Source organism: Triturus cristatus, chromosome 4_1 (assembly GCF_964204655.1).
Source record: "Triturus cristatus chromosome 4_1, aTriCri1.1, whole genome shotgun sequence".
NCBI lineage: Eukaryota > Metazoa > Chordata > Amphibia > Caudata > Salamandridae > Triturus > Triturus cristatus.
The window spans coordinates 330,537,509-330,564,080 of record NC_140585.1 but is presented as its reverse complement, the minus strand read 5'-3'; the positions used below and the strand labels follow the sequence as shown (position 1 = coordinate 330,564,080).

Sequence of the window (26,572 nt, the reverse complement as noted above, 5' to 3'; positions counted from 1 at the left end):
AATTGACCTAATCCAATAAATGCAAGAGCTGCATAATAGTGATAGATGTTAAATTAACATAATATAACGTAAGGCAATAAAACAGTACCTTTTCCTAAGTCAAAGTTGAACTTGTCTGCACGATCACGACTGGAGTCGAATTTGGACCGGTCCAGCAACCAGCCTGTGTAATGGACACTCACTTTGTCTCCAATCATAGGGGTTTCATCTCCAGAGCCTTCTTTTTTAATTAGCTGAAAAATAAATTGAGCAGTTATAAAGCATGCCATCCAAAAATAAAGCTCTAGAGAAAACAGACATTCTTTCTAAAAACCTTTCATGGCACTTGTGTTAAAATAGGTGCATCTGTAGAAATTACACTTATTAGATTTATCACACAGTACTAACACATCTTTTACAAGTAAAAAATCAGCAGCTGCATTTCATTAGTCTAATACACAAATAAGGCATTACAAGGTCAGAGTACTGGTAGGACCCAAGTGTCATTACACATACAGAAACTTGTTAACGCTTAGGAGTAGTTACTTTTAGACATTAATATCAAGTTAAATTTACAACGGCCCCATACTTTGGCATGCCTTTGTGGACAACCTCTGGTTCCGTAAATGGGAACTTTCATCATGCATTTATCCATGCTGCAGATCCACTCACCCACAATCACTGCCTCTTTAGCTCACTACTTCCTGGAAATATCTCTCTTCACAATTAGCTGTCACAGGTCAATAACTGTTTTCAAACCCTTAACATCTAGAACTTTGAGAACAAATAGTAATGAAATCATGGAGCAACAGTCATGGTCAGCCTACCCCACTGGATAAGATTTGTGCAACCAAACGCTTGACTGTTATGATACTCATTATGTGGCTAGGCTTTCTTGCGGTTTAGTGTTGTGTAGTTCCTAGGAACCCCAGGATCTGCGCGTTTTGGATGACCTAAACTGAGGGCTTGGTATGCAGACAGACTTTGGACACCCCCACAGGATGAGTCAGCCATTAAGACCAGCTAGCTCTTCGGTGCCACTACCAACCCCTGTATTCCACAGCAGTGTATGTAATTTTTGGCAACTACTGAACATGACAACCCGGATTCCTCAGGTATCATGGAAACAATACGGTGTCTTTCGCTCAGTCACTCGAGCTTGCTTTTCTCAGAATACATAGAATGACGATGGGAACAGTTTCTATAATTATTTATTGATCAAGCGTCAGTCTAGTATGAAACATGTTAGCTGCAACAATCAAAAGACGGGAGCAGACAAATGTGATCGCTAGTACTAATATCGTAAATAGCAGATACATTTCTACCATAGTGCTAATAAGATAAATAAAAGCATATTATATAAAACAATAGCGTTGGCGCACTCCTACGATGCGTAGCCTACATAACTGTGCCTAGCCTAGATGTGTAGGTGAAGCATGTATGTGTGAGTGCTAGGATATTCCCCAATTGAACCTAATGGAGCCAAGAATTTCCCGGGGAAGTACTAACCCATTACCTGATGGTTCTGAATAAAGGACCCAGTCTCTGCGTCGAGGATGGCACCCCACAAGGAATGTGAGGTCTCTGCCTGTCAAAAGATCAGCCTGCAGAGTCTCGGTCTAGCCTGGAAGGAATTCTCCCCAGCCTTTGTAAAGTGGTCAATCTGGGGGTTTTCTAGAATCGATACGTTTTGAAAACATTTGCTAAACCCCTGCTAATCCTTCTCTAGACAAACATGATCATGCACAGCTGGCTGTTGGCCATGGATGAAAAAGGTGGTGACCCTTGTACAGAATAAATCTACTGTGCCTGGGGACATGTTTATGTACGTCAGGTACATGGATTAAGATATGGTACCAAGAGCCTGATGTCGAAGAGACAGAGGTAAGCTACTAGGTAAAAAGTCACCAGTGTAAGACAGTTATGTTGTGTGGGTAGGACACAATGTATGTAATCGGTATGTACATGATGGGACTAACCTAAAGGACATGACACCCACCACTCATAAAAGGTCAACAAGGTCAGCTAGGTAATGATAGTAAATGCTAAAAAAGGCATAGTATAAAAACAAATCCTTTATATTTAAAGCATACTAAAAAGCACTTAAAATGGTCTTTAAAAAAGCGTCCATAAAAAGGTCTTTTTGAAAGGTATTCTTCCCTAAAAAGCGTTCATAAAAAGTAAAAACAAAGTCTGTTTGACCTTCAATATGGTACATGTTTAAAAATTGGCCAAACGGTTCCCAGCACAGGATAAGCCAGATTGTTTAAGAATCCTGCGCTAAAGACTCAACATCACTGTACATGGAGCCGCAGGAGTCGGTCCCTCCAGTATAATATCAAGTGAGCAGAGGTGGTCATCGCGGTTTCCCACGGCAGCCGTCGGGGAAGTAGTAGATGCCGGATTGCCTGAGACTGATGTTTGCACATCCATTGCAGAGCTGTTCTCCGGTCCAACAGGAGCTGGTAGCGTCCTGTGGAGGCTCTAGGAAAGCCATCATCAACATGGGAATACACTGTGGACAACTGTGCACATGGGCCCGTAAAGGCGCCAGGTGCAAGTCTATGTCCAGCAGCACAACCGATGGAAGTGTTAGGCAGAGGTCCAACACTCAAGAGTCCGCAAAAGAGGCAGCGGAATACTGGTAGGATGCAGTCAAGCCAGGCCAGTCTGAAAGACAGGAAGCAATGCTCAATCAGCTCTTGAAGCCGAGGTTACTCCATTAAGAACACCAATCGCTCACGACAACGTTGCTCCAGCAGTGCTCTCTCCATGTCTTGAGTGATGCGGACATCCATTGCGAAGCAACAGAAGTAAAATCGAAAGCAGGACCAAAGGAAGCTCTCAAAAAACGCTTCCAAGTACGGATTGTATGAAAGATGGAATCACTCCGAAAATGGTTTTTAAGGTGGTTAACAGACCTGATCCAATGCTCTTAAGTAAGTGTACGATACCACTCGTATTAGACATGTTAAAGATACGATGGATCATTTCTCTGAAATGGAGAAGGACGTTCGTATGGACCAACGCCTGTATCTCTGCCAAAGACCTTGCCACTTGGAGATCAAAAATCTCTTTGGCTGAGGTTAAGGCTGCATTAAGCTGAAACAGCATGGCTTTCAGTCTGCTCAGAGAATCAAACCCTATGCTGGATACATTCAGTGAAGGCCACAGTGGTGCCTCCCTAACTGTGCGAGCTGGGGGAAACAATACTTGCTTACAACAAATAACCCTGGAGTTGACGGTCACTAAATAAGCAATGCTGGGCGTCATATCACAGCAGCCTTGGTCATTAAACATTAAGTGAACTGCCATTTGAAAGTAACTTGAAAACCGGATGAATTGTGGCAGCTGGAGAACCCTTCAGGTAGCAGGACAAGTTCGCTATTGACACATTACATGCACTGTGCAGCGATATGTCTGTAAAAACTAAAGACCCACTCAAGGCCTATTCGCATTTAGAACCATACAGAAAAACGTCCTTGTCTTTGTTCCTGCACCTATATGTGTAAGGTAACTCCCAAGTTTCTAGTATGTACCCTTCGCCCAACGCTTCATACCTGCCTACTGGGTAATATTTCATGCAGTACTGGAATTGGAATGTTGCGATGGGCAGTGTGATATAGCCATGGATTAACCATTCCGTAGACAGTGATTCTGCTACAGTAAAAGTTAACCGAGTTTTTCAATGAGCAGCATGGTGTACTTCACATCTCTGCATGCCATGTACAATTGTCTGTTGGTCAGATTGTAAGCCGAAAATAGATTTGTGTCTTTAATGTATCGCCATGGAACGTGGCCAGAACGCAATGATTGAAGCGTCCAGCTTAGAAGCATAATAGCGCATAGCTGCGATTGCCCATGTTGTAAAATAGACAAATCTTGTTTCATTATGTCGATAGCTGAGGACACAATGTTGCCCAGTGAATAAATACCAGACAAGAGTGTGGTCATGCCATTGTCTACCACAGCCAAGGCCTTTTCTAGGTTAATTCTATCTATTTCATGAAGTCTCTATGCAGCTTCCTGTTGGAAGACTTTCTAAACCTCATTATAGATGGTGTATAATAAGCGTTTCCTACGCAATTTCTTGGGACCCAACAAGAAATCCCTAAGATCCATGTTGTCTGACAAAAGGGACAAGTGTTATTTCACCTGTGAAAGTGTCAAGGTCTTTAGACAATCTAGGAAACTTCCCGACACTATAGGAAGTCACTACTCCTGTGTCGTCTATGTGTACATAGCATGTGTCGGGCCTATGGATACTAAACTCTTCGGTGGTACCCTTGAATCTTGCATTACACATTAGTGCCTACAGGCCAAACCAACCAACCCTTCCAATTGGGAGATGATGAATTGTACATTCTTGTACCAGGTGTCCCTTCACTTGTTAGTGTTTTATTCGTGAAAGCCTTAATAGGTGTGGGTGAAGGGATGCTTGTGTTTTCAGGTCTTTGATTTTTGCAAACCCATAACAGGTAGTCGGTTGCACTTTTCTGTTCAGGAAAATCATCTGTAATGGTATGAGGCAAGCTCTAAATAAAGCCTCAGTTCCCTGAACCTGCCACTCTCTTGTCCCCCAGATGGATTTTGTCTATGGTGCCTCTCCAGTAGTAGAAACCCTGTATAGAAGTTGTGAGATAAAAAGTGCTGAATGTATCCGCTTTGTGTTTGTGCAGCATAATTTTCTTTGCTGTTGCATTAGATTGTGCAAGTTTGTAGTAAAATGATTCTGGGTTTGATATATTGAACCCGGAAAAGTATGCGAACTTCCGTGTGAATGTGGCAGAACTACCTTTTGGTGGTGTTGGGTAATGTTCCCATTGAAGGTACATATTAGCAGTGCGTGGTACACTTGCTCTATGCAAAAAATGATTACCATAATGCTGGTAACAAAGCAGCATATTGTTCCAAGTCTGTGAGCATAGTATTCCCAGTCTCAATGTCCCAATGAGCAGATAGTGTACTGGGGTAATGAAATAATTTAAAGAAATTTTAAACAAATGTGGAATTTTCAAATGTTCAGTGGGGCCATATACATCTTAAGAAATGTTATCCAAAACTATACCATCCGGTACTGGAATTGCTGTAATGTTCACCAGGGAAAAGTGTCTTTGTTCACGGTGTGCTGACGTATGTGGTTTCAGGACCAAGTTCACAGATTGCACTGCAGAGCGTTCTGGTAGATCATGTCCATTCAGAAGCAAAAAAATACTGTCACTGTGCCAATCCAAATTAACAGGTACACTACCCCTATTGCGAAACAAATATGCAACCAAGGTGGCACTAAGTAAGTCTTTTTGAGCAAAAGATAGATTTGGCAAAATCTTTCTTTCCTTGAGGTGGGTGGCGTTTGATCAGGTTTACTTGGATCTGAAGAGAAATCATCGAAGTTGATGAAGTATCCAGACGCGGTTCGATCTATCTTTGGTAGGTCAGCAGGTCTAGTAGAATTGGCAGATGTGTTGTTTGAAGGCACATTAATGTAAACATTGTTGTTTCTTCTTGATCTTTTTCAATTTCAACTGGAATGATTTGTGCTCCAATATTCGTTACTCCTTCACATTGCGTAGTGGAGTCTTGAAAGGTAATCAGTCTTTCCATCTGAACTTAATACAAGATGGATGACGGCTTGGGAGCTCTCACCATTTGCTCCCTGGGCTTGCGATCTCTAATCTGAGACAATCCCTGGTTATGCCCCCCCCCCCCATCCACAGCCATCATCAGCAACAAAGAAAGTCATAGAGGATTATAAGCAAATTAGACAATTTACCGGGAAGGAGACGATCGTCGTCAGACGGAGTCCTGCTCGTGAGCTCCCTGCCCAAGGAGGCTTCAGCGTGGAGAGTCTGTACATTGATCGTGAGTGCTGCTGTGCTGGTGGAAGGCACGACATGCCTGACAAACTGTTGAAAAATCGGACGGCTTGTGGGGAGATTGAGATACTATCTGGATGCGGACGGTGGGTGGTTGCTGAGCTCTCTGCTAGGAGAATTCCTCGGGCTGATCTGCAGGGACTGCGGATCGGCTCCCGGTGTGCTCTGCAGGCCCTCGAGGTTTGGGGGCAACGGGCTCTGCGCTGCCGTTGTGACCTATTGTTGACTGGTTGGAGGGAGCGTCTGTGCAGCAGCTGAACCTGTGAAGTCCGACAGGTAGTCCATCTCCCGGTACCGGCTGGGGGCGCTCTTGTCCTCTCCAGTCCCCACTCTCCTTGACTTCATAAGCCAGAGTTCTTGTCTGGGGCTGATTGGTGGCTCCCGTCGTCCTGGTCATCACAGTGGCCATATTGAGATCGCTCCATATGATCACTTGCTCATCTCCACAGCCCGCCATCTCGCGATGTCCCTGCTTCCTGAGCAGACGCTATCTAGGATGTGATTAATGCCAGCAGCTCCCAGCGCTGCACACATGTTGTAAATTGAGCTATAATCATTCTCCCGGATACCTCAAAGTCCTGATTTGCTTTGCTTGGAGCTGGTATGGGGTGTCACTTGTCCCTTTCTAACCACCGGTTAGGAGAGCGGGACCTCTGCAGCCTTTTCGCACTCATGGGCCGATGATGGAGTTGGTTAATGCATGCAAATGAGGAGGATGATCGTTCCACATTACCGACCTCTGCGTGCTCCCTCGAGGACTTTTGATGGAGTCCAACTGAATCTTAGGTCGCTCATCCCCATTTTGATTTGTTACCCCTCCTTACTATCTTCCCATTGCTGCCATCTTTCTCGTTTATCTCTTCAATTCCCTACTTTTCAGGAAACGATCTACACCAAACTAGATCTATTTTTCACGGTAAACTAATAGAATTCTCTGATCTTGCTTTAGCCTGGAGCGCCACCTTGTGGCCTATTTATGAACATCGACCAACACTGTTTTCTTGTGGAACTTATTTCCTTTAACCCTCTGTCTGGATCTTCCTATATGCTTTTATGTCTTCATTTGTGATAGCTTATCAACATTTAGCTGGTGGTATGTAGAAATACTAGAACAGCAAGCTGATATCTTCTCCACAGTTACCCATCCCTTGTTGACAATCTAGTAGCCTACTTTCACTATTGAAGACTTTGTTGTTGAACTCACTAGCCCGTTGAGCCCCTGCTAAGCTTTATCCCTTACCAGACATATATGGAAATAACTTAGCACTGTTCTTTCCATTCCTGATCTGTAAGTGTAATTGTTCTGTCCCAGACCGTCCAGACTTTATCTTGCACTCCTGTGGAGGCCATATTACTACTTTCACTTTCTTATAATCTTGTTGGTGCTCAAAATTGCAGCAGAGTAGGAACACATTTGGCAGAAGCGCACAGGCTGTGGATCACAGTTTCAGTATCCCTCCCACTCTCCTCCCCCTGATACATCCCCTATTACCGTACCCCTAATTGCCCTCACTACCTTCTAACTCTCTACTTCTTAGCCCCGTCCCAACATGCCCCCCTTCAATCACGCACACAGCCCCCATGACTATGCTCTTCCCAAACATGGCCCCAACTCCTGGACCATCCTTTAAACCACCACCCCCCCCAATCTGTCTAAAAATGCTAAGAAAAACTTCATACTACTCATTCGTAACCCTGAAACACTTATGGTCTATAACTACCTCAGCCTCTCTTCCCACACAAAAACCAACTACATCTTCTATTCCAAACGCCCATCGAAATCGAAAAGCATTTTCCTAAGTCAGCTCCCAGTCACTCACTCAATTAAAATTCCCTATGGATTTAAATTATCCACTACTCCCTCCCCAATTTTTCCAGGTGAAATCGACATCTCCATCTTCAAAATGGATAACATCCTCATACAAGCCGCCGAATCACACCTCGCCATCTTTAAGCGCCACTTCAGCACCATGTCTCTCCACCTAGTCAAAATTATCCCTAATCCTCTGTATACCCAACCACTCAACACCCCCCGCTCTCTCCCTTTCCCCCTACCCCACTCTCCCCCTCCCCTGTGTTCCCTCCTACCAACACCATACTCCAAACGCCTACTACCCACTCCCCCTCCACTGTCATCTCTATAGCCAAAGCCATCTCCCAACCACTGTCACCCATATATTCTCTCCCGCCAACGATCCTCCCTCTTCTTGACATCCCCTCTGCACACCCCCTCTCCTAACCACTCACATTCTCCAATGACCTTTCCCCCTCAACCCCTTCTAAAATAACTAACCCTTATCCTCCCTCCTGGATACCCCAACCTGAATCCCTACCCCTCCACCCTGGCTCTCCCATCGTACCATCTCCGGCCCCACCTTCACGCTCTGCTAATCCTCCATCACAACCACCGAATGTCTCGCCACCGTTAATCCCCGACGCAGTCCTACTTCAAACTCTTTGTGCCCTCATATTATCTCTATCCACATCCCCTGAGTTCTCACATCTCTTTTCCTCCATCAGGCAACCACCAACGCCTCATAGCCTTAACTCTACTCATTCCACCACCATTGACCTCACACACCCTACACACAATTGCTTCCTGTCTGCAACAAACACTACCCATTCCCTCTCACCCTCATCCTCCCCTTCAGAGATCCCCCCTCTCCCCACTCCCCTATAACCCTGACCCTACGCAACATTGAACGCAATCTCTCTTTACTGACGAATGAACTCTCTCGACTTAGAGAAGATGTTAAATCCCTCAGCTCTGGAACCCAATTTATGCGTGCAAATTTCCCCCACCCCAACTGCAAAATCCCGGCCAACTACAATCGTCATCATTGGAATACTTCACCCCTCCGCAACCGGATGTCTAGGCCTCGCCGCACCTCGAACCACCTCTCCCTATCCGATCTCTCCGACCTATGCAATTCTTAAAATCCTAGTACTTTAGTCAACAACCCACATCCCCCCCTACTCCAACATCCCTGTGCTAGGTACCAACAGAATTTTCTCCTCTCCCGCCTCCCCAGACCCCCTCCACAACTCACCACCATCCACTCCTGCCCTCCCTCCCCAAAACAACCCTATACCACTCGCCTGCATGCTTGTTAACTGTCGATCTGCAGTCCGACACGCCACCTAAATCTCCAAATCCGCCCTTAGCGAATCAATTGACATTGCGTTCCTCATGGAAACCTGGCTCAATGACCACTCAACGAGCATGCTTGATCTACTCTCCCTCCCCCCCCGCATACTCTATCCTCAGAAAAGACAGACCTGACAGAATAGGGGGTGGTCTGGCCATAATCTTCAAAAACTAACTTCAGCTCTCCCTTGCTACCCTGGTTAACAACTCTGGCCACTCCACCTTCGAATACCTTGAAACTGAACTTAAAGTTGAAGGTACCCATCCTACTCGTTTACATACTATCTACCACCCTCCTGGTGATCCACACCCCTTTATTGATGAACTTTCTGACTTGATGACACAATCCTTAATATCCAACTCAAAAAATCTCTTCCTTGGAGACCTCAACCTCCACTTGAAGGACACCAATGATCCCACTACCACCCTCTTCACCAACCTTCTCGAGATCAATGACTTCAAACAAATGTCAGTCCCCCACCCACACCAAAGGAGCCATCCTGGACGCCATCATTACCAACAATTACTTGGCCTTCCTGACCAGCATCATCCCCATTGACTGGTCTGACCACCACCTCATATTGTTCACCATTGTTATCACGCCCCCTCCCCTCATCACTAAACAAATTAAACCTATGAAATGGACCAGACATCTAAAATGTATCCCTCCTGATGAGCTTGAGTCCAAACTCCAAGCTCAACTGCTCCTCACTCCTCTCACAAAACGCAAAATGAGCTTACTGATGACTTTAATAAAGCTGTCACGGATGTCCTAGACCAATTGACCCCCCCTAAACTTAAAACTCTAAGAAACATCCCTTCCAAATCATGGTTTAACCTAGAACTTAACAATGAACGACGCTCATTAAGACGGATGGAAACAACCTGGAGACAGAATCCCTCCCACTCAAACCTGACACTTCTCAGATCAGCTAGATATAGATACAAAAAACAAATTTTTAACAAAAAGGCATCCTTCTTCCGTACACAACTCGATCTGGCCAAAACCTAGAGAACTGTTCAACATTATCTATCACCAAACCTTCTCAGCTCCGCCTAACCAGACGGCCTCAACCGCTAGATGTGAAGAAATTGCCCTAATATTCTCTGGAGAAAAAAAAATAAAAATAAAAAATAAAATAAATAAATAAATAAATCGCCAAAATAGATCAATCATTCCTCTCAACTCAGATACCAACCAACCCCCCTACTTACTCCTGACATCACCTCTAAATCACACTGACAGCCCCTGGTCCCCCTCATACTCACCAGCTTCCTCACCTCACTCTAACCCTCCTCACACATTCCTTCTCCTATTACCACCCTAAACTACCCCCACACCTTCCCACCACTACTCCTCCTCTCATACCCAACCACCAAAACTCTCAACCAAAAAACAACACCTCCTGGCATAATTTCCGCCCTGTAACTGAGCACGAAGTCCACAGCATCATTGCTAAACTAAAACCGTCCTCCTATACTAAAGACCCCCTCCCTTCTAGCCTTGTCCAAGACCTAAAGCACATCATTGTCCCATCCTGGACCACAATCATCAACACCTCCCTTGCTACTGGAAGTGTCCCTAGCTCCCTTCAACATGGTCAAATCTCCCCCATTATTAAAAACACTAATGCTGATCCTAATGACTTAATCTCCGCCCAATCACTAACCTCTCCTGTCATTCTAAAGCCCTCGAAAAATGTGTCTTGCTCCAATTAGACAAACACATAAGAAAAATTCAACCTTCTGGACCCCTTCCAATCAGGCTTCAGAAAAGGCTGCAGCACTGAAACTGCCATACTAAACACTGTTGACGACATCCACCACTCCCTTGATAATGGTGAGATATGTCTACTTATCCTCCTTGATCTCTCTGAAGCTTTTTTTTTTTTGCAGAGTTTTATATAGCGCGAACTTGACCCGAATTGGGTATCAGAGCGCTTTACACAGCACCAGTTACATTACATGAGGACACATTCATTTTTGGTAGGCACGGGGAGATTAAGGGAATTCCCCAGAATCACAGGATGTTCAGCGTCATTGCCGAGACTCGAACCCAGTTCCCCAGGTTCGAGGTCGACCGCCCTAGCCGTTAGGCCAACTGTTAACACTCTGCCCTACTTAACGTGCTCCAAGATCGTTTCGGCCTCAATGCTACTACCCACAAATGGTTCGTCTCCTATCTTCAACATCGAACCCAGCAAATTAAAATTCAAGAGACTGTCTAACCCCACTCCGGTCTCCCTAGGCGTCCCCCAGGGATCTATTCTCTCACCCCCTCTCCTTAACCTCTTTATGGAACCCCTCACCCTCATTCTAAAACAAGCTGGTATCAACTACCACCTTTATGCCGATGACACCCAACTCTACTAGAAGATCAAAACCCACGCTGACATCATACACCTTAATAACACCCTCACTAAAATCCAATACTGGTTCCACCTTAACCATCTCAAACTCAACCCCCAAAAACTGATATCATTCTCTTCTCCCCTAAAAACAACCCTCTCCCCATTAAAACCTGGATCTCTGACCTTAATGCCCGCAACTGCTCTTTCTCCTTGTCCAACTGAGTAAAATCTCTTGATATCTCCATCAATAACAGTCCTAACCTCAATCTCCACATCCAAAATTCGGCTTAAAGTGCCCTCTTCACTCAGTTATCTCAAGAAAATCAAACCCTTTCTCCCAACTGAAGATTTTAAATTAGTAGTTCAATCCCTGGTCCGCCTAGCTCCACTCAAATCTGTACTCAACCTTGCAGCCAGGCTCATCACCGAATGTAAACGGTTCGACCACATTTCCCCAGCCCTCAAAACTCTTAAATGGCTCCACATCGAAGGCAGATCCACCTACAAAAACGCATGCATCACACACAAAGTCCTCCATCAAAATGCACCACCATACCTCGCCAATAAACTCTGCAAAGCGGGCAACACACGACCTCTGAGAAACACGAACGCTCTCCTCCTTGTCCAACCCCTGCTAAAAAAGAAATCCACACAATCCCGCTCCTTCTCCGGAAATGCCCCTTACATCTGGAATGCCCTCCACAAAGACCTACGATGCAACCACTCCTACACCAGCTTTAAAAAAAAAAAAAAAGACCTCTAAATGCACCTCCTTAATAAATATTGAGGGTCTTTACCTGTGCCTGAAATTCGATTTTCCATATCTTATATGGATTTAACTCTTTACTCTGTTTACATGATATGTATAATCTCAAGCCGTTCTCTCAATGTTTTACCTGCTGTTTTTCCATGATGTTGTAATTTTGCTTTACCGTAACTAGCTCAGTCATGTAACGCGCTCTGATGTTTTGTTATTCCATGATGTTGTAATTTGTTTCTTACCGTAGCTAGCTCTATCATGTAAAGCGCTCCGATACCTTTGGGTCCAGCCAGCACTATTTAAAACCTCTAAATAAATAAGCTTCCTGTATAGTAGCAATAGGAGATCTGTGGCTACAGGACCCCACATGGCCTACAGTTGAGAATAGGCCACATGATGCGGTTTGATCAGATCAATGAGACCAATCCTTTTGCCAGCAAGAGGCGGAAGTAGTACTGTTCTTGTTCCCACAACCGCCAGGACAGGTACAGCTGTTCTGCAAGATGGCCCAAACTCTCTTCTGTCCACAATCTTTTCCCCAACTAGGTCCCCAATCTTCGGGACCGAGGCAGGTCTTGTGACATCCGCAGTGGCGGTGCGTTTGACTTGCACGTTGCTTTGTAACGCTCGGAATTCATCAGTTAAAATGGTTTGCATCTGCCACAGTGCTGGCACAATCGAGATCAGGTACCCACATTCTTGTCCCAAACAGAATTTCATAAGGGGTACAACCTCCCAAGGATTTTCTTGGCATGTTTTTTGATTGCCCTCTGGATCCCATATAGGTGATTGACCCATGTACTACCTGCACCCAATACCCTTGCTGTTAAGGATTGCTTTAGGTCCCGGTTTTTCCTCTCAACCACCGAATTTCCCTCGGGATGGTAGGGGGAGGAGTACCGCAAGGCCACGCCCATACCTTCCATGGCTTCCATGTAAGCCCTAGAGATAAACGCAGGACCACGTTCGGAATGTAACAATGTCAATTCCGTATGTCCTGATGAAGACTCGCAAATCCTTTATAACAGCTCGAGCGTCAGCTGAGCGTTGGGTCCAAACCCACAGGAATCTTGAGCATGAATCTACTACCACCAAGATATACTTGTAAGCCCCGTCTGAATTTAAGGGGACGCAGTGATCCAAATAGACACTTGCGAGGGGTCCGTCTGAAATCATTAATGGTGTTAGTGGTTGCTTGTGAATGGTGGAACCCTTCATCTGCTGGCAAATATCGCACGTCAGGCCATAGTCCTTTGTTTGTTTTGTCAGCCCGGCCAACAGTAACTCTGCTTTAATAATGAAATTGTTGCAGTGACTCCTGCGTCCGCTGAGCACAGACCCTTGTGTGCAGCTAGTATTAAACCTAATCTGCAATCTTTATTCGGTATTATTCTATACTCATGGAATTTGAGCATACGGTGTGTTATGCGCATCTAACTTGTAGGAGTACTTGAGTGGAAAGCCTTTTGGTAGGACGGGTGAGCCGTTCTTTGAGGCATTGATAGCTACTAGTATATCTCCGCCTAGTCTCGTGTGAGAACGAGTGTTTGCGGCAACGGCAGCAGTTTGCACTGTCGCCTCGGTGGCTTCATCAGCCAATGAATTCCCTTCAACGTGTATGCCAACACATTGAAAGTGTGAATAACTTGAGCCCGTGGCAGGCATGCTTTCAGATTTGCCACTTGTTCCCATAACAATTTGTTTTATCGTGCCACCCTTGGAGTCTCTAAACCCATTCTAGCCCCAGTAGTGAAGATATTTATTGTAAGATTGCACACAGTAAAACGAATCGCACATAATCAGTGTGGGGAATTCCTGATCCGTATACTGTAGTGCTAGTTTCAGGGCTTTTAGTTCTGTCAGATGCGCGATACAATCTCCTAGAGATTGTGTACTCATATTGCTTGGGTGAAACTTACCATCCCCCATCCAACCTTTCACTATAGCGCATGCAGCGCTATACTGCTGTTTACTTCTTATGGCAGTTTGCGCAGAACCGTCAGTATAAATGATGTATTCGTACTGATCTAAAGGCAAGATTTCATTCGGTGGAGGGTATTCTTGTTCGTATTGTAGGAATGCTTGTGTTCTAAGTCTTGGATTGTATCTATATTCTACATCTGTTGCAGTGAGAGAATTCGTCCATTGTATCCAACATGGATGTAGTGTCTTTGCATTTGGAATGCTGGCTTTAGTTATCGCTTCTAAAGTCGGTATCGGAGTTACAACAATGAGGTCTTTACCCTCTGCTAGTACTCTTTGTCTCATTACAGCAGTCTGTACAGCTGTCAGAATTTTTTCTGTTGCTGTAAATCGATTTTCAGCATTAATGTACAAATGAGATTTGTATGCGATAGGAACTGTCTCGCCTTTGTTGAACGGGATGTAGGTATACCCTGATAAACCGGTGACGACCTGTATTACCAGGTTGCGGACGTTTACTCGTGTCTGCAAGTGTTTTGAAGCTATCATGTCAGCTTGAACTGAACATAGAGTGTCTGTATGTTTAGAGTCCACATGTTTGCTGTGAAATCAGGTCTGATTAAGTCATAGAAAGGTGTGACTCTTTCTGCGTAGTCTTGAATGTATGTTCTGCCAAAATTTAGAAATCCTAATATGGATTGTAAAGCTTTTAGAGTTTTTGGAGCCTGTATCAGCGCAAATCTTTCTAGAAAATTTGCAGCCAGGCTTTTGCCTTCACTTAACAGCTCATATCCCATAAATAGGACGCTGAGATGGGCAATTTTTGATTTCTTAAAGTTAAATTTGCAGCACAAATTGGCAAAAACAACAATTATGTTATTCACCCTGCACAAGTGTTCAAGTAATTCATCGTCGGTCAGATAAATATCATCTACCTAGGACACTGCCTCTTCATCGCAAGTTTGTAATAGCTCTGACACTCTTGCCAAGAACAACCCTGGGCTGTTCTTATAGCCTTGAGGCAGGTGACAAAATTGACACGGAGTGCTGCCAAGGGCAGAAAATCCAGTCAAATATTGGTTTTCAGGAGCTATATTTTGGCAGAAGAATCCATTCGAAATAGCTTGTGTTGATTTGTATTTTTTCGGTACAATGTTATTCATTAATGCGGCACAATGTGGGTTCTGAACTGCAAATGTTTTTATGCATGTGTTCAAGTGTCTGTAATCTAAAACCAAATGATGTGTTGTCAGGTTTCATTACGGGAAACAAAGGGTTGTTCATTGGTGAGGTGCAAGTTTCAATCACACCTTGGTATTCAAGTTGAACTAAGATTTCTTTGACCTGTTTCTTCGCATCATTTTTAATAGGGTTCTGTGTCTGTGGTGTTGGGAGTAGTTTTTAATGGGATTTCGTGGTGTTTAGGTTCCACGTCCCACCCAACATGGTTGCGGTATAATGCCAGAGCTAGCGCTTGCACCCACTCCCACGCGTATGAGTGTTTGGAGGAAACAGGAACGAGGTCGGAAAAACCAGGCAAAATGACACTTTCACCTTTTGGGCAACCCATTATAAATTCAGACGGCCAATCTTTTTCTGCTAACAGGATGTTGTATTTAAATGTCAAATTTTCCCAAAAGACAACTTAAATTTTTCTTGAGATGTCCCCTCTATTCAGAGATTAATTTTGTGTAGACGGTGTGGGACACTCACTCTTGTCTCGGGTGTTTCCACCGTGATGTATCCATTCAATATTGCTGTCACCAGAAATTCCTTCAGGTTCTGGTGAGCTATTGTTACTTCTGCCGCGCTGTCTAGCGTGGTCAGAGCCCATTCCCCGTTCAGAAGCAGAGTCCTCAGTAACCTGGGCATTTCTAATTTTTAAGCCAGCTACTTTCTTTTTTTTTTTAAACTGAGTTCAAGGTGGCTCTTCCTGTTTGATAATGAAATCGGAAGTGCGATGTATTTCCCTTTGGTCTATCTTCAATTTTTTGTACTGACCGTCCTCTCCGAGGTTTTTGATTAACCATGAAAGGAACAAAAGGAATGTGTATCAGTATCCTGATACCGGTCAGGTTTCCTAATGTTATCACGATTCCTAAGGTTGTACCTGTTTTCAGAGGACTCCTGTTGGGGAGACCCACTCCTTGATAGTCAACCTAAAAATAACAAACACTTCACTATCATCCCATTTAAAAAAAAAAATTTTTTAGAAGAAGTGGGTGCTTGTTTTGAGTGCTCTTTTTCAGAACTACTCGCCACTAGTGGTTTCCTGAGTTTGGCTCCCTAACTTGCTCTGCCTAGTGAAGCATAGGTGTGTTCGATAATTTTTGGTAATGCCCGCTCCTGATTTGCAGGAGTTGTTTCCCTTAGGCGTTGGCATACAGCCACCGCAGCTTCTTCCCCCTTAATGTTGCTCAGCATAATTGGCAAGACTTGGTCAAAATTACCCATCAGTTTAATCCCCAATCTCATGATACATAAACCTGAATAGCGTAAAAGATTTTAAAGCATCATGTCTGTCACGCCAGAAGACAGTCTGTATTTATCCAATCTGTTCAGGCTGCCAGGACTATTTGAGCTAAATTGAGAGATACTGAAATCTACTGTACATTGCCCGTATCCAAGCATCATACAGAGTCAACTACAATTATACTATCTTGCTATGGTGGAAATTTGGCTTATGTTAGGGGGACTCAAAGTGATGTTTATTAGGTGCCTATGAACCAAATGACCCTGCACCCCTGAAACACAATTGGGTGTATTTGATGCTTGCAGACCACAAGTGAACCATTGAGCTCTTTTACGCTCATCCTGACTCAGTCCCTCACTGTGCCACTTGTCTACATATGTTCACAGGATTTCAAGAAGATTCTGCGATTTTAAGTTTTAAAATTGAAGGCTTTCCAATTTTCTCAGTGTGACCGATAATTGACAAATAAAATAGAGGAGCATTCAAATCTAAAACGTAACTACAAGCTTTCTAAATGCCTGTGGTCTGCCAATCCATCCCTACGGAATAAGCCTTGTGTAATCTATGCAAAGACAAAAACCATGGCTGCCAAGTACAATGTTCAAGGTCTCGAGCTCAAGGCGCAACCAGCTGAAGCAGTCCCTTCTGGCCGGTCTCAGCTCCTTACTTACCGTCTTAGGTGTGGTTTGTAGACTATCAGTGTGATTTGAAGCCCTAATCCAAAATTAAGTAATCAAGCTCTACCTGGAAACTACTCACACTTTATCAAAGAAAGGTGTTTCTCCAACAAATGCTTCCATTCGGAACACAAATCTGTCATAAATACATATAGCTGTTTTTATCTTTACTCAGTATTAGAGTTAAATGCTTGCTGTCCAAGGGACGTCTAAATATTTTAACTCGACACCCACATAACTGGTAGAAACACAGCTGATTACACTAAGATGTAGCAGGTTTAGAATTAAAACGTCCTAAATGGCAAATGACTGGTCTAGATTAAAAAGTGAAAAGCAGGCAGCAATCAGATCCATATGGTAGAAACATCAAGACAGTTGGAACACTTTAGTCAGTAAAACAGCTGTTTAACACATTTGCCCTCAAAATTCACTGAGAATAGAGTCAGATTCTTTTGCTGGCTAACACTACTGAAAGAAAGCAGAGTGCGTTGCAGCAGTGAGACTGAAGATCTGAATAGGAATGCAAGAAGGTAAAAAAATAGAGATGACGCAGAGTGTACTTTTGTTATAAATATATATATATGTACTGCAATTGCTGTTATATAGCACTTAATAACCCTGAAAAGGTGCCAAAGATTTGCTGTTGGGTAGCACTCTCCTTTGTGGGAGTGCATGTGATACAAGAGGGCTGTCATACAGCCTATGGGGCTAGTGTATGATATAGTGCATGAGGAACACAGTTGTGCTCTTACTTGGTTTGTCGCTGCAACTATGCTAAAAAATGAAGTGAAAAGGAGCAAGGGAGAGAATGTTTTGACAGTAAATGCTAGTGTTTGGACGCATAAGAGATATGCAAGTAAATAGTGACCTGTATGGGAAATGTTCTTGTGTTCTGCTAAATGGCAAAGACTTCTCAGATCATGCTGCTGGAAACATAACCATGGATGCAGTAGAGTGTGAGAAAGAGATTCAGTAATGCATACCCATCATCTGTTGAGATGTCTAAGACATTGGCAACCGATAAACTATGGTACCTATGGACAGTTGGGAAAGATGCTTTCTTCAGTTAGAGGAGCGTTAGGATATGGTGCAGTATATACTTTTAAGTCCACCCAGAGTGTAGAAGTTAAACGGTAAAAAAAATCCACACTTTTGATGGCCAGATGGCCTCCTATTTTCATCTAGAGCGCGTTGGTAAACATAAAAATTCAAAATATACTTGATGACTGAGGGTAAGGTCCTACAGCTGAAAAGCAAGCTCATCTCATCACTCATCCCCCCCAACATGCTTGACTGATAGAAGGAGGTGCTTATGGTTACACAGTTTTATTTTAAAGTCCATGCTGTATTACACCGAAACTCCTCCTCTTTGGTCTATCCAGATGACAATGTTCTTAATGCCGTGTGGAAAATTATGTGGTACGCAAATGATGGACGGAATTCTGAATAATTCATACATTCACCCCCAGTCAAAAGATCTGGGTTAAATCCATTGTTCTTCTGTTCACTATGCCACCCCAGTTTGCACCCAGCTACATGCAAATTAGTCTTGACCCTGTGCCTCATGGGAACAGTCCAGTCCAAACTGAACAGCCAGGTCCTCCCTGGACTGGAAACATGCATCCTGGGACCGGTTTTGGGGTATTACCCCTCATCAGCCAAGCTAGCATGAATTCAGAGGCCAAGTGAGCAAGGGGCCCACGTCTGGGCATACCCATCCCACTTAGGACGAAATGTGATACGCAAACAAATGATAGACAGAAAACAAATGATAGACAGAATGCTGAATAAATCATACATTCACCCCCAGTCAAAAGATCTGGGTTGTAGTTAATTAAGGCGCCGATTCGCAAAGTATATCTTTGCATTGTCCTTATGGAAGACAAGGAGTTTATTCATTGCTACCCTTCCACAAAAGCTAGTCAGATCTTGGTGTGAATTTGTTGAGACACCCATTCCTGGGTTGACAGGTTTCCATCCTGAACTTTCTCCATATGTAAACAACCTTTCTCACTGTAGAGAGATAGACATTCACTTTTTGATCAGCTACTGAAAGCTCACAGACTCACAATGTAAAAAAAGCACTTCTGTGCTAAGAAATGAACACAAGAAACAATCTGCACCAAATATTTTGGGGTTAGATTGCCGAAAAGTAAATAGATATCTCCTATTTTTACAAGGGAAAGGGCTAGAATAGTAAGTGTGCTAGGCACCCTCCATGTATCCACTCAAATATTCTAGCTATTCTCTTAAGCAAGACAGTTACGTTCAGATACAACAATAATAAATTGAGTAGTTTAATATTTCCTTCTCAAAATTCTATTCTCACAAATGATGAAAGGCACCTTTTTGTATGGATGTAGTGGGCAAATGCATTTGTAATAAATACGGCTCAGTGCAAGAATTAACTTCCTTAAATTCAAGTGTATTCATTTTGGTTGCAGAACCTGAAGCCTAGGGTTCTAGTCTCACCTACAACAAGTGTCCAGCAACAATGTCCTCGAGCTAAAAATTGATGTTGCTCCTTGTACCTCATGACAGGAATGTCCTCTTCATGGTGTAGAGTCATGGTCCCCTGCCTCTAATGCCCGACTGCGTGTGTCTTGGATCTAGTTTTTTTTTTTTTTTTTTTAACTTTGGCTCTAGCCTCACACTAATCTAGTATGTGTGCGCAGAGGCCAAGGTTGGTCCCTTGCAATGAGTGAGGTACTAGGTCCTTCCTGTGACATTGAGGATGCACCAAGTATGCTCTCATAGACACATTAACATGATGTTCGTAACAACTCCGCTAAATGGAGTGATTCAGTGGGCAGAATGTTTTGTAAAACATGCTCCGATCATAACCGGCCAGTGATGTCAGATTTTGGGTGGGGTGTCTTCCAGGAACCCCACATGGAGTTGACAAATCTCACTGATGGAGGGGTCAGTATTCTGTAATAAACCGGTAGAGGAAATATAACAATTCTGCAGACTAAATGATGGAATAATGAAATAATGTTTACTCCTGTTATGGGGAACATTCGAGGTGAATGAATACGCAGGGCATGTGCATCAAGAATGTAACTAGGGAAGGGAGGAGCCTAGCGCGCAACCAAGATGGCCGCGTAGGTGCGAGGCTCCCGAGGACCTCCGCAACCTCCTACGTTTATCCTGTCTTCATCCTGAATCGGTTGAGGGGACTGTGTCGGTGAACCTGAGCCGAGGTGGTACCCGTTTTCGAATCGGACCTCGGGTGCCGGGGCGAGCATCGACTGAAGTTTGCGGCCTGCTTCTCTCCTGACCCCGGACTCGAGTTTGGGGGTGATCCAGTGGAGAAGTGAATAACAACGGCAGGAAGAGCCTGGCGAGCCGCGTACCCCGCACTTTCACTTTCAAGTCCCCTTGCCGTTATCGCGAGTGGGATTGCAGCGCTTCTTTGTGTGGTGGTGGCCTCGCTGGGGGACCCTGCCTGCGGGGACCCGCTCCGCCTTCGAGGTGCCCTCCGGGGCTCTCGGCCTTGATTGCTTGCTTTCCACTGCGTGACTACTGGGGGTGCGAGATACACGACGATGGCCACGAAGCAGGATGGAGATCGGCCGAAGGCCAAATCGACCCGGCGTGGCACCGCGCTTCAAGTCAACATTATGGATCGCTACACCCTCCCGAAGGGGTCTCCGGGCGGATCGCATAAGACTTCCGATTGCCCCCCGGATGCCCCGGATTTGCCTACGGATCTGACTTTGCAGGACGTTATGGGCGCCATTGCTGAGATGAAGACCTCAGTGGGCCAACAATTCGACACCTTGGCGCACAAACTCGATGCGGTCCTCATCGATGTCAACCTTGTTAGAGCAGACTTATCTAAGACAAATGACCGGGTTGGCTCTTTGGCCCATACCGCGTCGGGCCTCACGACTGAGGTAGCGGCCCTCCAGACGAAGGTGCGCCGGCTCCGGCAGGCAAGTGCGCTCGCGGATCGGCGCCTGGAGGACTCCGAGAGCAGGGCCCGGAGGAATAACGTCCACATTATCGGAGTGCCGGGAGGATTCGGCGGCGGATCTCTTTGTGGAGGACCTGATTTCTACCCATCTCCAGCCTCGAGGATTGAGTAAATTCTTTGCAGTGGAGAGGGCCCATAGAGTTCCTGGCGGCAGACCGAAGGTCGGAGCTCCCCCGCGGCCTCTTATTGCCCGTATCTTCAACTTTCGGGACAGGGATGCGATTTTGCAAGCTTCCAGATTGCAAGGGCCGCTTAAGCTGGAGAATATGGAGGTGAACTTTTATCCTGATTTCACGCAGGCAGTCCAGAAGCAGAGACTGAGTTTCATGGGCGTCAAGCGGTGGCTTCGAGACAGGAACTTAAAATACGCAATGCTTTTCCCGGCCAGGCTGCGTGTGGAGGCTGATGGTCGCACTCACTTTTTTGACCGTCCTGAGACGGCTGGGGACTGGTTGGACACTTTGTCTGGGGGACATGATCGGGATGGGATGGGGGCAGCGGGAGGAGAGTGCCCACCGGACCGGGTATGAGGTATTGACACTGGGGCTCATTCCAGATGACGCCACTTCTCGGCCAAGCTTAGGGTCTTTTGACTGTTGTGTCTAGTCCCCCCTCCATAGGAGGTTGTGCTGTGTCTCGAGGGGGTTCTCTTTCCTACTCTCGGGGGTCTTTGTAGTTTAGTTTACACAGGGGCGACAGGCACACTGCAAGTTGGGGGGGCTGTTTGGGCTCATGCAGGGGTGCAGGGAGGGGGGAGTTTTGTTTGGGATGTTGGGTTGGGGTTGGGTATTGTTTATTTGTACCACAAGGCAGAAGTATTGTTGTTCTCTCTCTAAAGTGCTCTCTGGGGGGGAGGTTGATCGGTTTTGGCTATGATGGGGGGTAGGGGACTGAGCCTTTTGTCCTGGAATGTTAATGGACTGGGGGACAGGATAAAACGGGGGGTGGTCCTGCAGTTCTTAAAACGGACTTCACCCGATATAGTATTCCTGCAGGAAACACACCTCATTGGTAATTCCTTTCGTGCCATGAACAGACGGGGCTATCGCCTTGTAGCTCACTCGGGCTTCACATCTGGTTCGAGGGGTATGGGCATTATGGTTAAAACCTCGCTCCCGCTGGAGGTTGATGAGGTGCTCCATGATGATAGGGGGCGATATACGGCTCTGGTGGGCAGACTGGAGGGTAAAGTGATTGTTTTGGTTTCTGTTTATGTCCCGCCAGGGTTGCAGACTACTACTTTCGCTGATTTGGGGCGCCTTCTTCTTGGCCTGCGGGAGGGGATTCTAGTGGTTGGGGGGGATTTTAACGCTGTAATTTCCGGAACTGAGGATAGTCACCCGCCCAGGGATCTCCCCCGCGCCCAAGCTTGGTTGTCTGGCCTCTTGGATACCCTGGGGCTGGTGGATTGTTGGCGGCTGAAACACCCTACGCAGATACAATACACCTTTCATTCCGGGGCTCATGGCAGTCTTTCGAGGCTTGATTATGTTCTGATGCCAGCAGCACAGGCGGGGAGGGTTGGGGAGGTGCGACATCTGGCCCGGGGTATTTCAGATCACTCCCCGCTCCTGTTGCATTTCGACATTGTCCCGAGGGGGGAGGGGAGGGTGGTCCCGATCAACCCCTGGTACCTGCGTGACCCCGCCATTCGCGCGGATTTGGTTAAATCTCTTGATCGATATTTTGAAGACAATGTGGGGTCTGTGTCGTCTGCTGTTTCCTTGTGGGAGGCGTTCAAGACGGTACTCCGGGGGGAGGCCCTATCCCTCATTTCCCATTCCCGGAGGCGCGAGCGGGAGGAGGTGACCCGCATCGAATCTGAGATAACTGAGTTGGAGGGTGATCTGGAGTGTGGGGTCACGGATGACAAACTGCATGCTCTCAGACTCAAACAGGCGGACTACAGGGCCCTAGTCACGGAGGCGGCCAGGGGCCTGAGTAGAGAGCAACAGGGGCGACTGTATGATGTGGGTGATAAGGCGGGTAAACTGAATGCATGGCTGGATAAAAAGGAGAGAGCGAGTCGAGTTGTCCCGTCGATTGAGAGACTGGATGGTGTGTGTGTCACTGAGCCGGAGGAAATTGTGGATTGTTTTGCTGAGTATATCCGTGGGGTGTACTCCCCGGTATCTTCCCGCTCGGAAGAGGATTCCCATGACCTGCTTAAAGACATCGCGCTGCCTTCCCTTTCGGAGGAGGATAAATTGTTGTTGGACGCGGCTCCGACATCTGAGGAGATTGCCCTCGCCATACGTTCGGTCGCCTCTGGCAAGGCCATGGGTCCTAATGGCCTTACCATCGAATTGTACAAGTTACGACCGGATACGCTGGCTCCGCATCTCCGTGATATGTTTCTCGCGGCCCGGTTGGCGGGTTCCCTCTCGCTGGATCAGCGTCTTGCCACTATTGTGGTTATTCATAAGGAGGGGAGGCCGCGGGATCGGGTCACGTCTTACAGGCCCATTTCGCTGTTGAATGCGGAGCCGAAAATTCTCGCCAAGGTGCTGGCTAAATCGGCTGGTTGGCGTGGTGTGCGACCTGATCCATCAGGACCAGTCCGGCTTTATCCCTCATCGCAACACCGCGCTCAACCTGAGGCGTCTGCATGGGGTGCTCGCGAGGGTCCCATTCATACGAGAGCCAGCCATTTTGACGTCCTTGGACGCCACTATGGCGTTTGACACGCTTGAGTGGCCATATATCTGGGCGACGTTGGCTAAGTTTGGGTTCGGCCCGGGATTCATTGGCTGGGTGAAATTGTTGTATTCCGGACCGCTGGCGCGGGTGGCGGTGAATGGTAGAGTGTCGGCTCCTTTTGAACTGGGCAGGGGCACGCGGCAGGGCTGCCCGCTGTCGCCACTCCTCTTTGCGCTTGCCTTGGAGCCCCTGGCGGAGTGGCTGCGGTGGCACCCTTCGATTCGTGGTCTCCGCTGGACCCCCGAGTATGAGGATCGCGTATCCCTTTACGCGGACGATATTCTTTTGTACCTTGCTTCCCTGCGTGAATCACTGATGGTGTTAGTGGATGTGTTGCGTTCATTGGGCCGCAACTCCGGCTTAGTCATCAACTGGGCTAAATCCTGTGTGTATGTCCTCTTGGGGGAGGCTCCTATCCTCCCGCGGGGCTGTCCTATCCAGGTTGCCCCGCAGGGATTTAAGTACCTGGGTGTCTTCATTACCCTGGACGCTGCGGCTTGATACAGACAGAACTTACTTCCCCCCCCCCCCCCCCCCCTCCAGCACCTGAAGGAGGATTTGGCGCGTTGGAGGCGCTTGCCGCTCTCGCCGCTCGGCACTGTTTAAGATGACGTCGTTGCCACGTTTCTTATACGCTTTACAAAACACGATGGGCGTCGTCCCGGCGCGCTACTTTCGGGAGGTGGAGGGACTGCAGCGCCACCTGTTTTGGGATGGGAGGCCGCATATCGCCCTCGCGAAGCTGGTGCTCCCGTGGTATGACGGGGGGGGTCGCCCTCCCGGACATCAAACGGTATTACTGGGCCTCCCAGCTGGCTGCGATCAACCACGGCCTTTATGGGCCCGCCCTTAACCCGGCTTTTGAAATGGACAAATTGTTACTGCCGGGTGGCGACTATAACCGTGCGCTTTACTCTAGCTCGCTCGACGCCCGTCTGACGGGTCCGACGCGGGTCGCGGTACGGGTGTGGCACGCGGCGAATTTAGCGATGGGGTGGAAGGATCGGTTGACCCGGGCGACGCCACTGTATGCATCCGAGCGATTGGGCGGCTTGTGGACCTCGAAAGGTTTCGAGAAGTGGGACACGATAGGCATCAGCAGGGTGGGCGACCTCTGGACGAGGGGGGGATTCAAAACGTTCGATGCGCTGCAGATGGAATTCCAGTTGCAGGACAGGGAGTACTTCCGGTATATACAGGTCCGTCACGCGCTGTGTTCTGTATTCTCGGATGTGGCGTCCATCCCGGAGTGCTCCCCTCTGGAAGATAGAGTGCTAGATGGGCATGTACCGGATGGCACTATCTCATTGATTTATAAAAAGCTCATCAACGATCGCTCGGGACTACTGACTGGCCTGCGTGAGGCATGGGTTGCCGATGGATTGGAGCTGGATGACGAGGACTGGGTGTCTGCGGTGGCCTCCCCGAAAGAGGTGGCCATACCGGCCCGCCTTCGTTTCGTCCAGCTCAAAATACTCCACAGGGTCTATGTTACGGGGCCGGGTCTGATGCGTATGGGATATGCCGTGGATGGGCTGTGTAAGCGTGGGTGTAAGCGTGGGTGTGGTTTGTTGGGGACCTTCTGCCATACTTTGTGGGAATGCCCGGAGGTGGTGCGATTCTGGCGTGGTGTACATGAGGTGTTGCAGGCGGTCACGCATGTGACGCTGTTCCCCGAGGCTAGGAGATGTCTGCTAAATGTGTGGGAGCCGACTGATTACACGGTGCCGCAGACGTGGTGGGTGACTCTGGGATATATGGTGGCCAAGCGTGACATAGCACAATTGTGGGGCTCCCAGAGGTCACCTACGGTCTCGGTGTGGAAGGACAACATGGATTGGTGTATGTTTCGGGAGAAGGTAGTGTATGTGGCGAGAGGTAAGCCTGGGAAGTGGGTGAAAGTGTGGGGCCCCTGGAACTCCTATCGTGGCGGGATTTGTGCCCCGCCACTGACGCCTGATTTGGCAGTGGACCAGTCTCCCTAGTCTGCTTGTTACCTTGGCTATGGGTATCGCGTTCACCTTGTTTCTGTCCCGGCCCGTCCCCCCCCCCCCCCCCTATTCCTGTGGATCGGTAGGGTCCTCCCCAGGGGAGCTCATAATAGTGCTTTGACTTTTGCTGCCTTGTGGATTTGTTTGTAGTTTTTCATAAAAAATTGAACCGCCAATTGGGGGGTCCGGACGGTGTGGCCGCCAACGCTTCATTTGACTTCTGGGACCTTTATTACTTGCCTCTTGTGTTTCATAATTGTGTTTTATGCTCCCACTGTTTGCTAGCGGCCGGCCTGAAGGTTGTAGGCCCATTTTTGTATATCTTCTGCACTCTGTAATAAAGGTTTCAAAAAAAAAGAATGTAACTAGGGTGGGGAAAATGCTAAATGATCGCCAGACCAGGTTAGAGAAAGACCTGTTAAGTTGGAGTAACAAAGCTTGGAATCCCTCCTTGGATGCTAAGAAATTCATAGATAAGGGGCGTGCCCACAGAGAAATGCAGGAAAGATTGAGATGCTTTCACTACTGAGAGTACACGGCAATAAGATATACGGAGGGTGATATAACTGGTGACTGCTAACCGGATTGGCTCATTTTGAAGCCCGTGGCTGGAAATTGTAACCATACGAAGTACTGATGACCAAATAGCTACTACTCAATGAAAGACCAATAAACCCATTGTATTTTTATGTGGGCACCTACACTCATCTCTGGA

The 26,572-nt window shown here is 46.7% G+C and overlaps 1 protein-coding gene across 1 annotated transcript in view; it reads right to left on the bottom strand.

The window, feature by feature from the left end:
• Positions 1-26,572, bottom strand: part of FKBP4 (FKBP prolyl isomerase 4) — a 475,143-nt gene that overhangs the window by 422,844 nt on the left and 25,727 nt on the right. Inside the window, exon 2 of the mRNA XM_085652302.1 lies at positions 89-233. Within this exon, the coding sequence (XP_085508428.1) occupies positions 89-233 (145 nt within the window). The remainder of the gene's footprint in view (positions 1-88; positions 234-26,572) is intronic.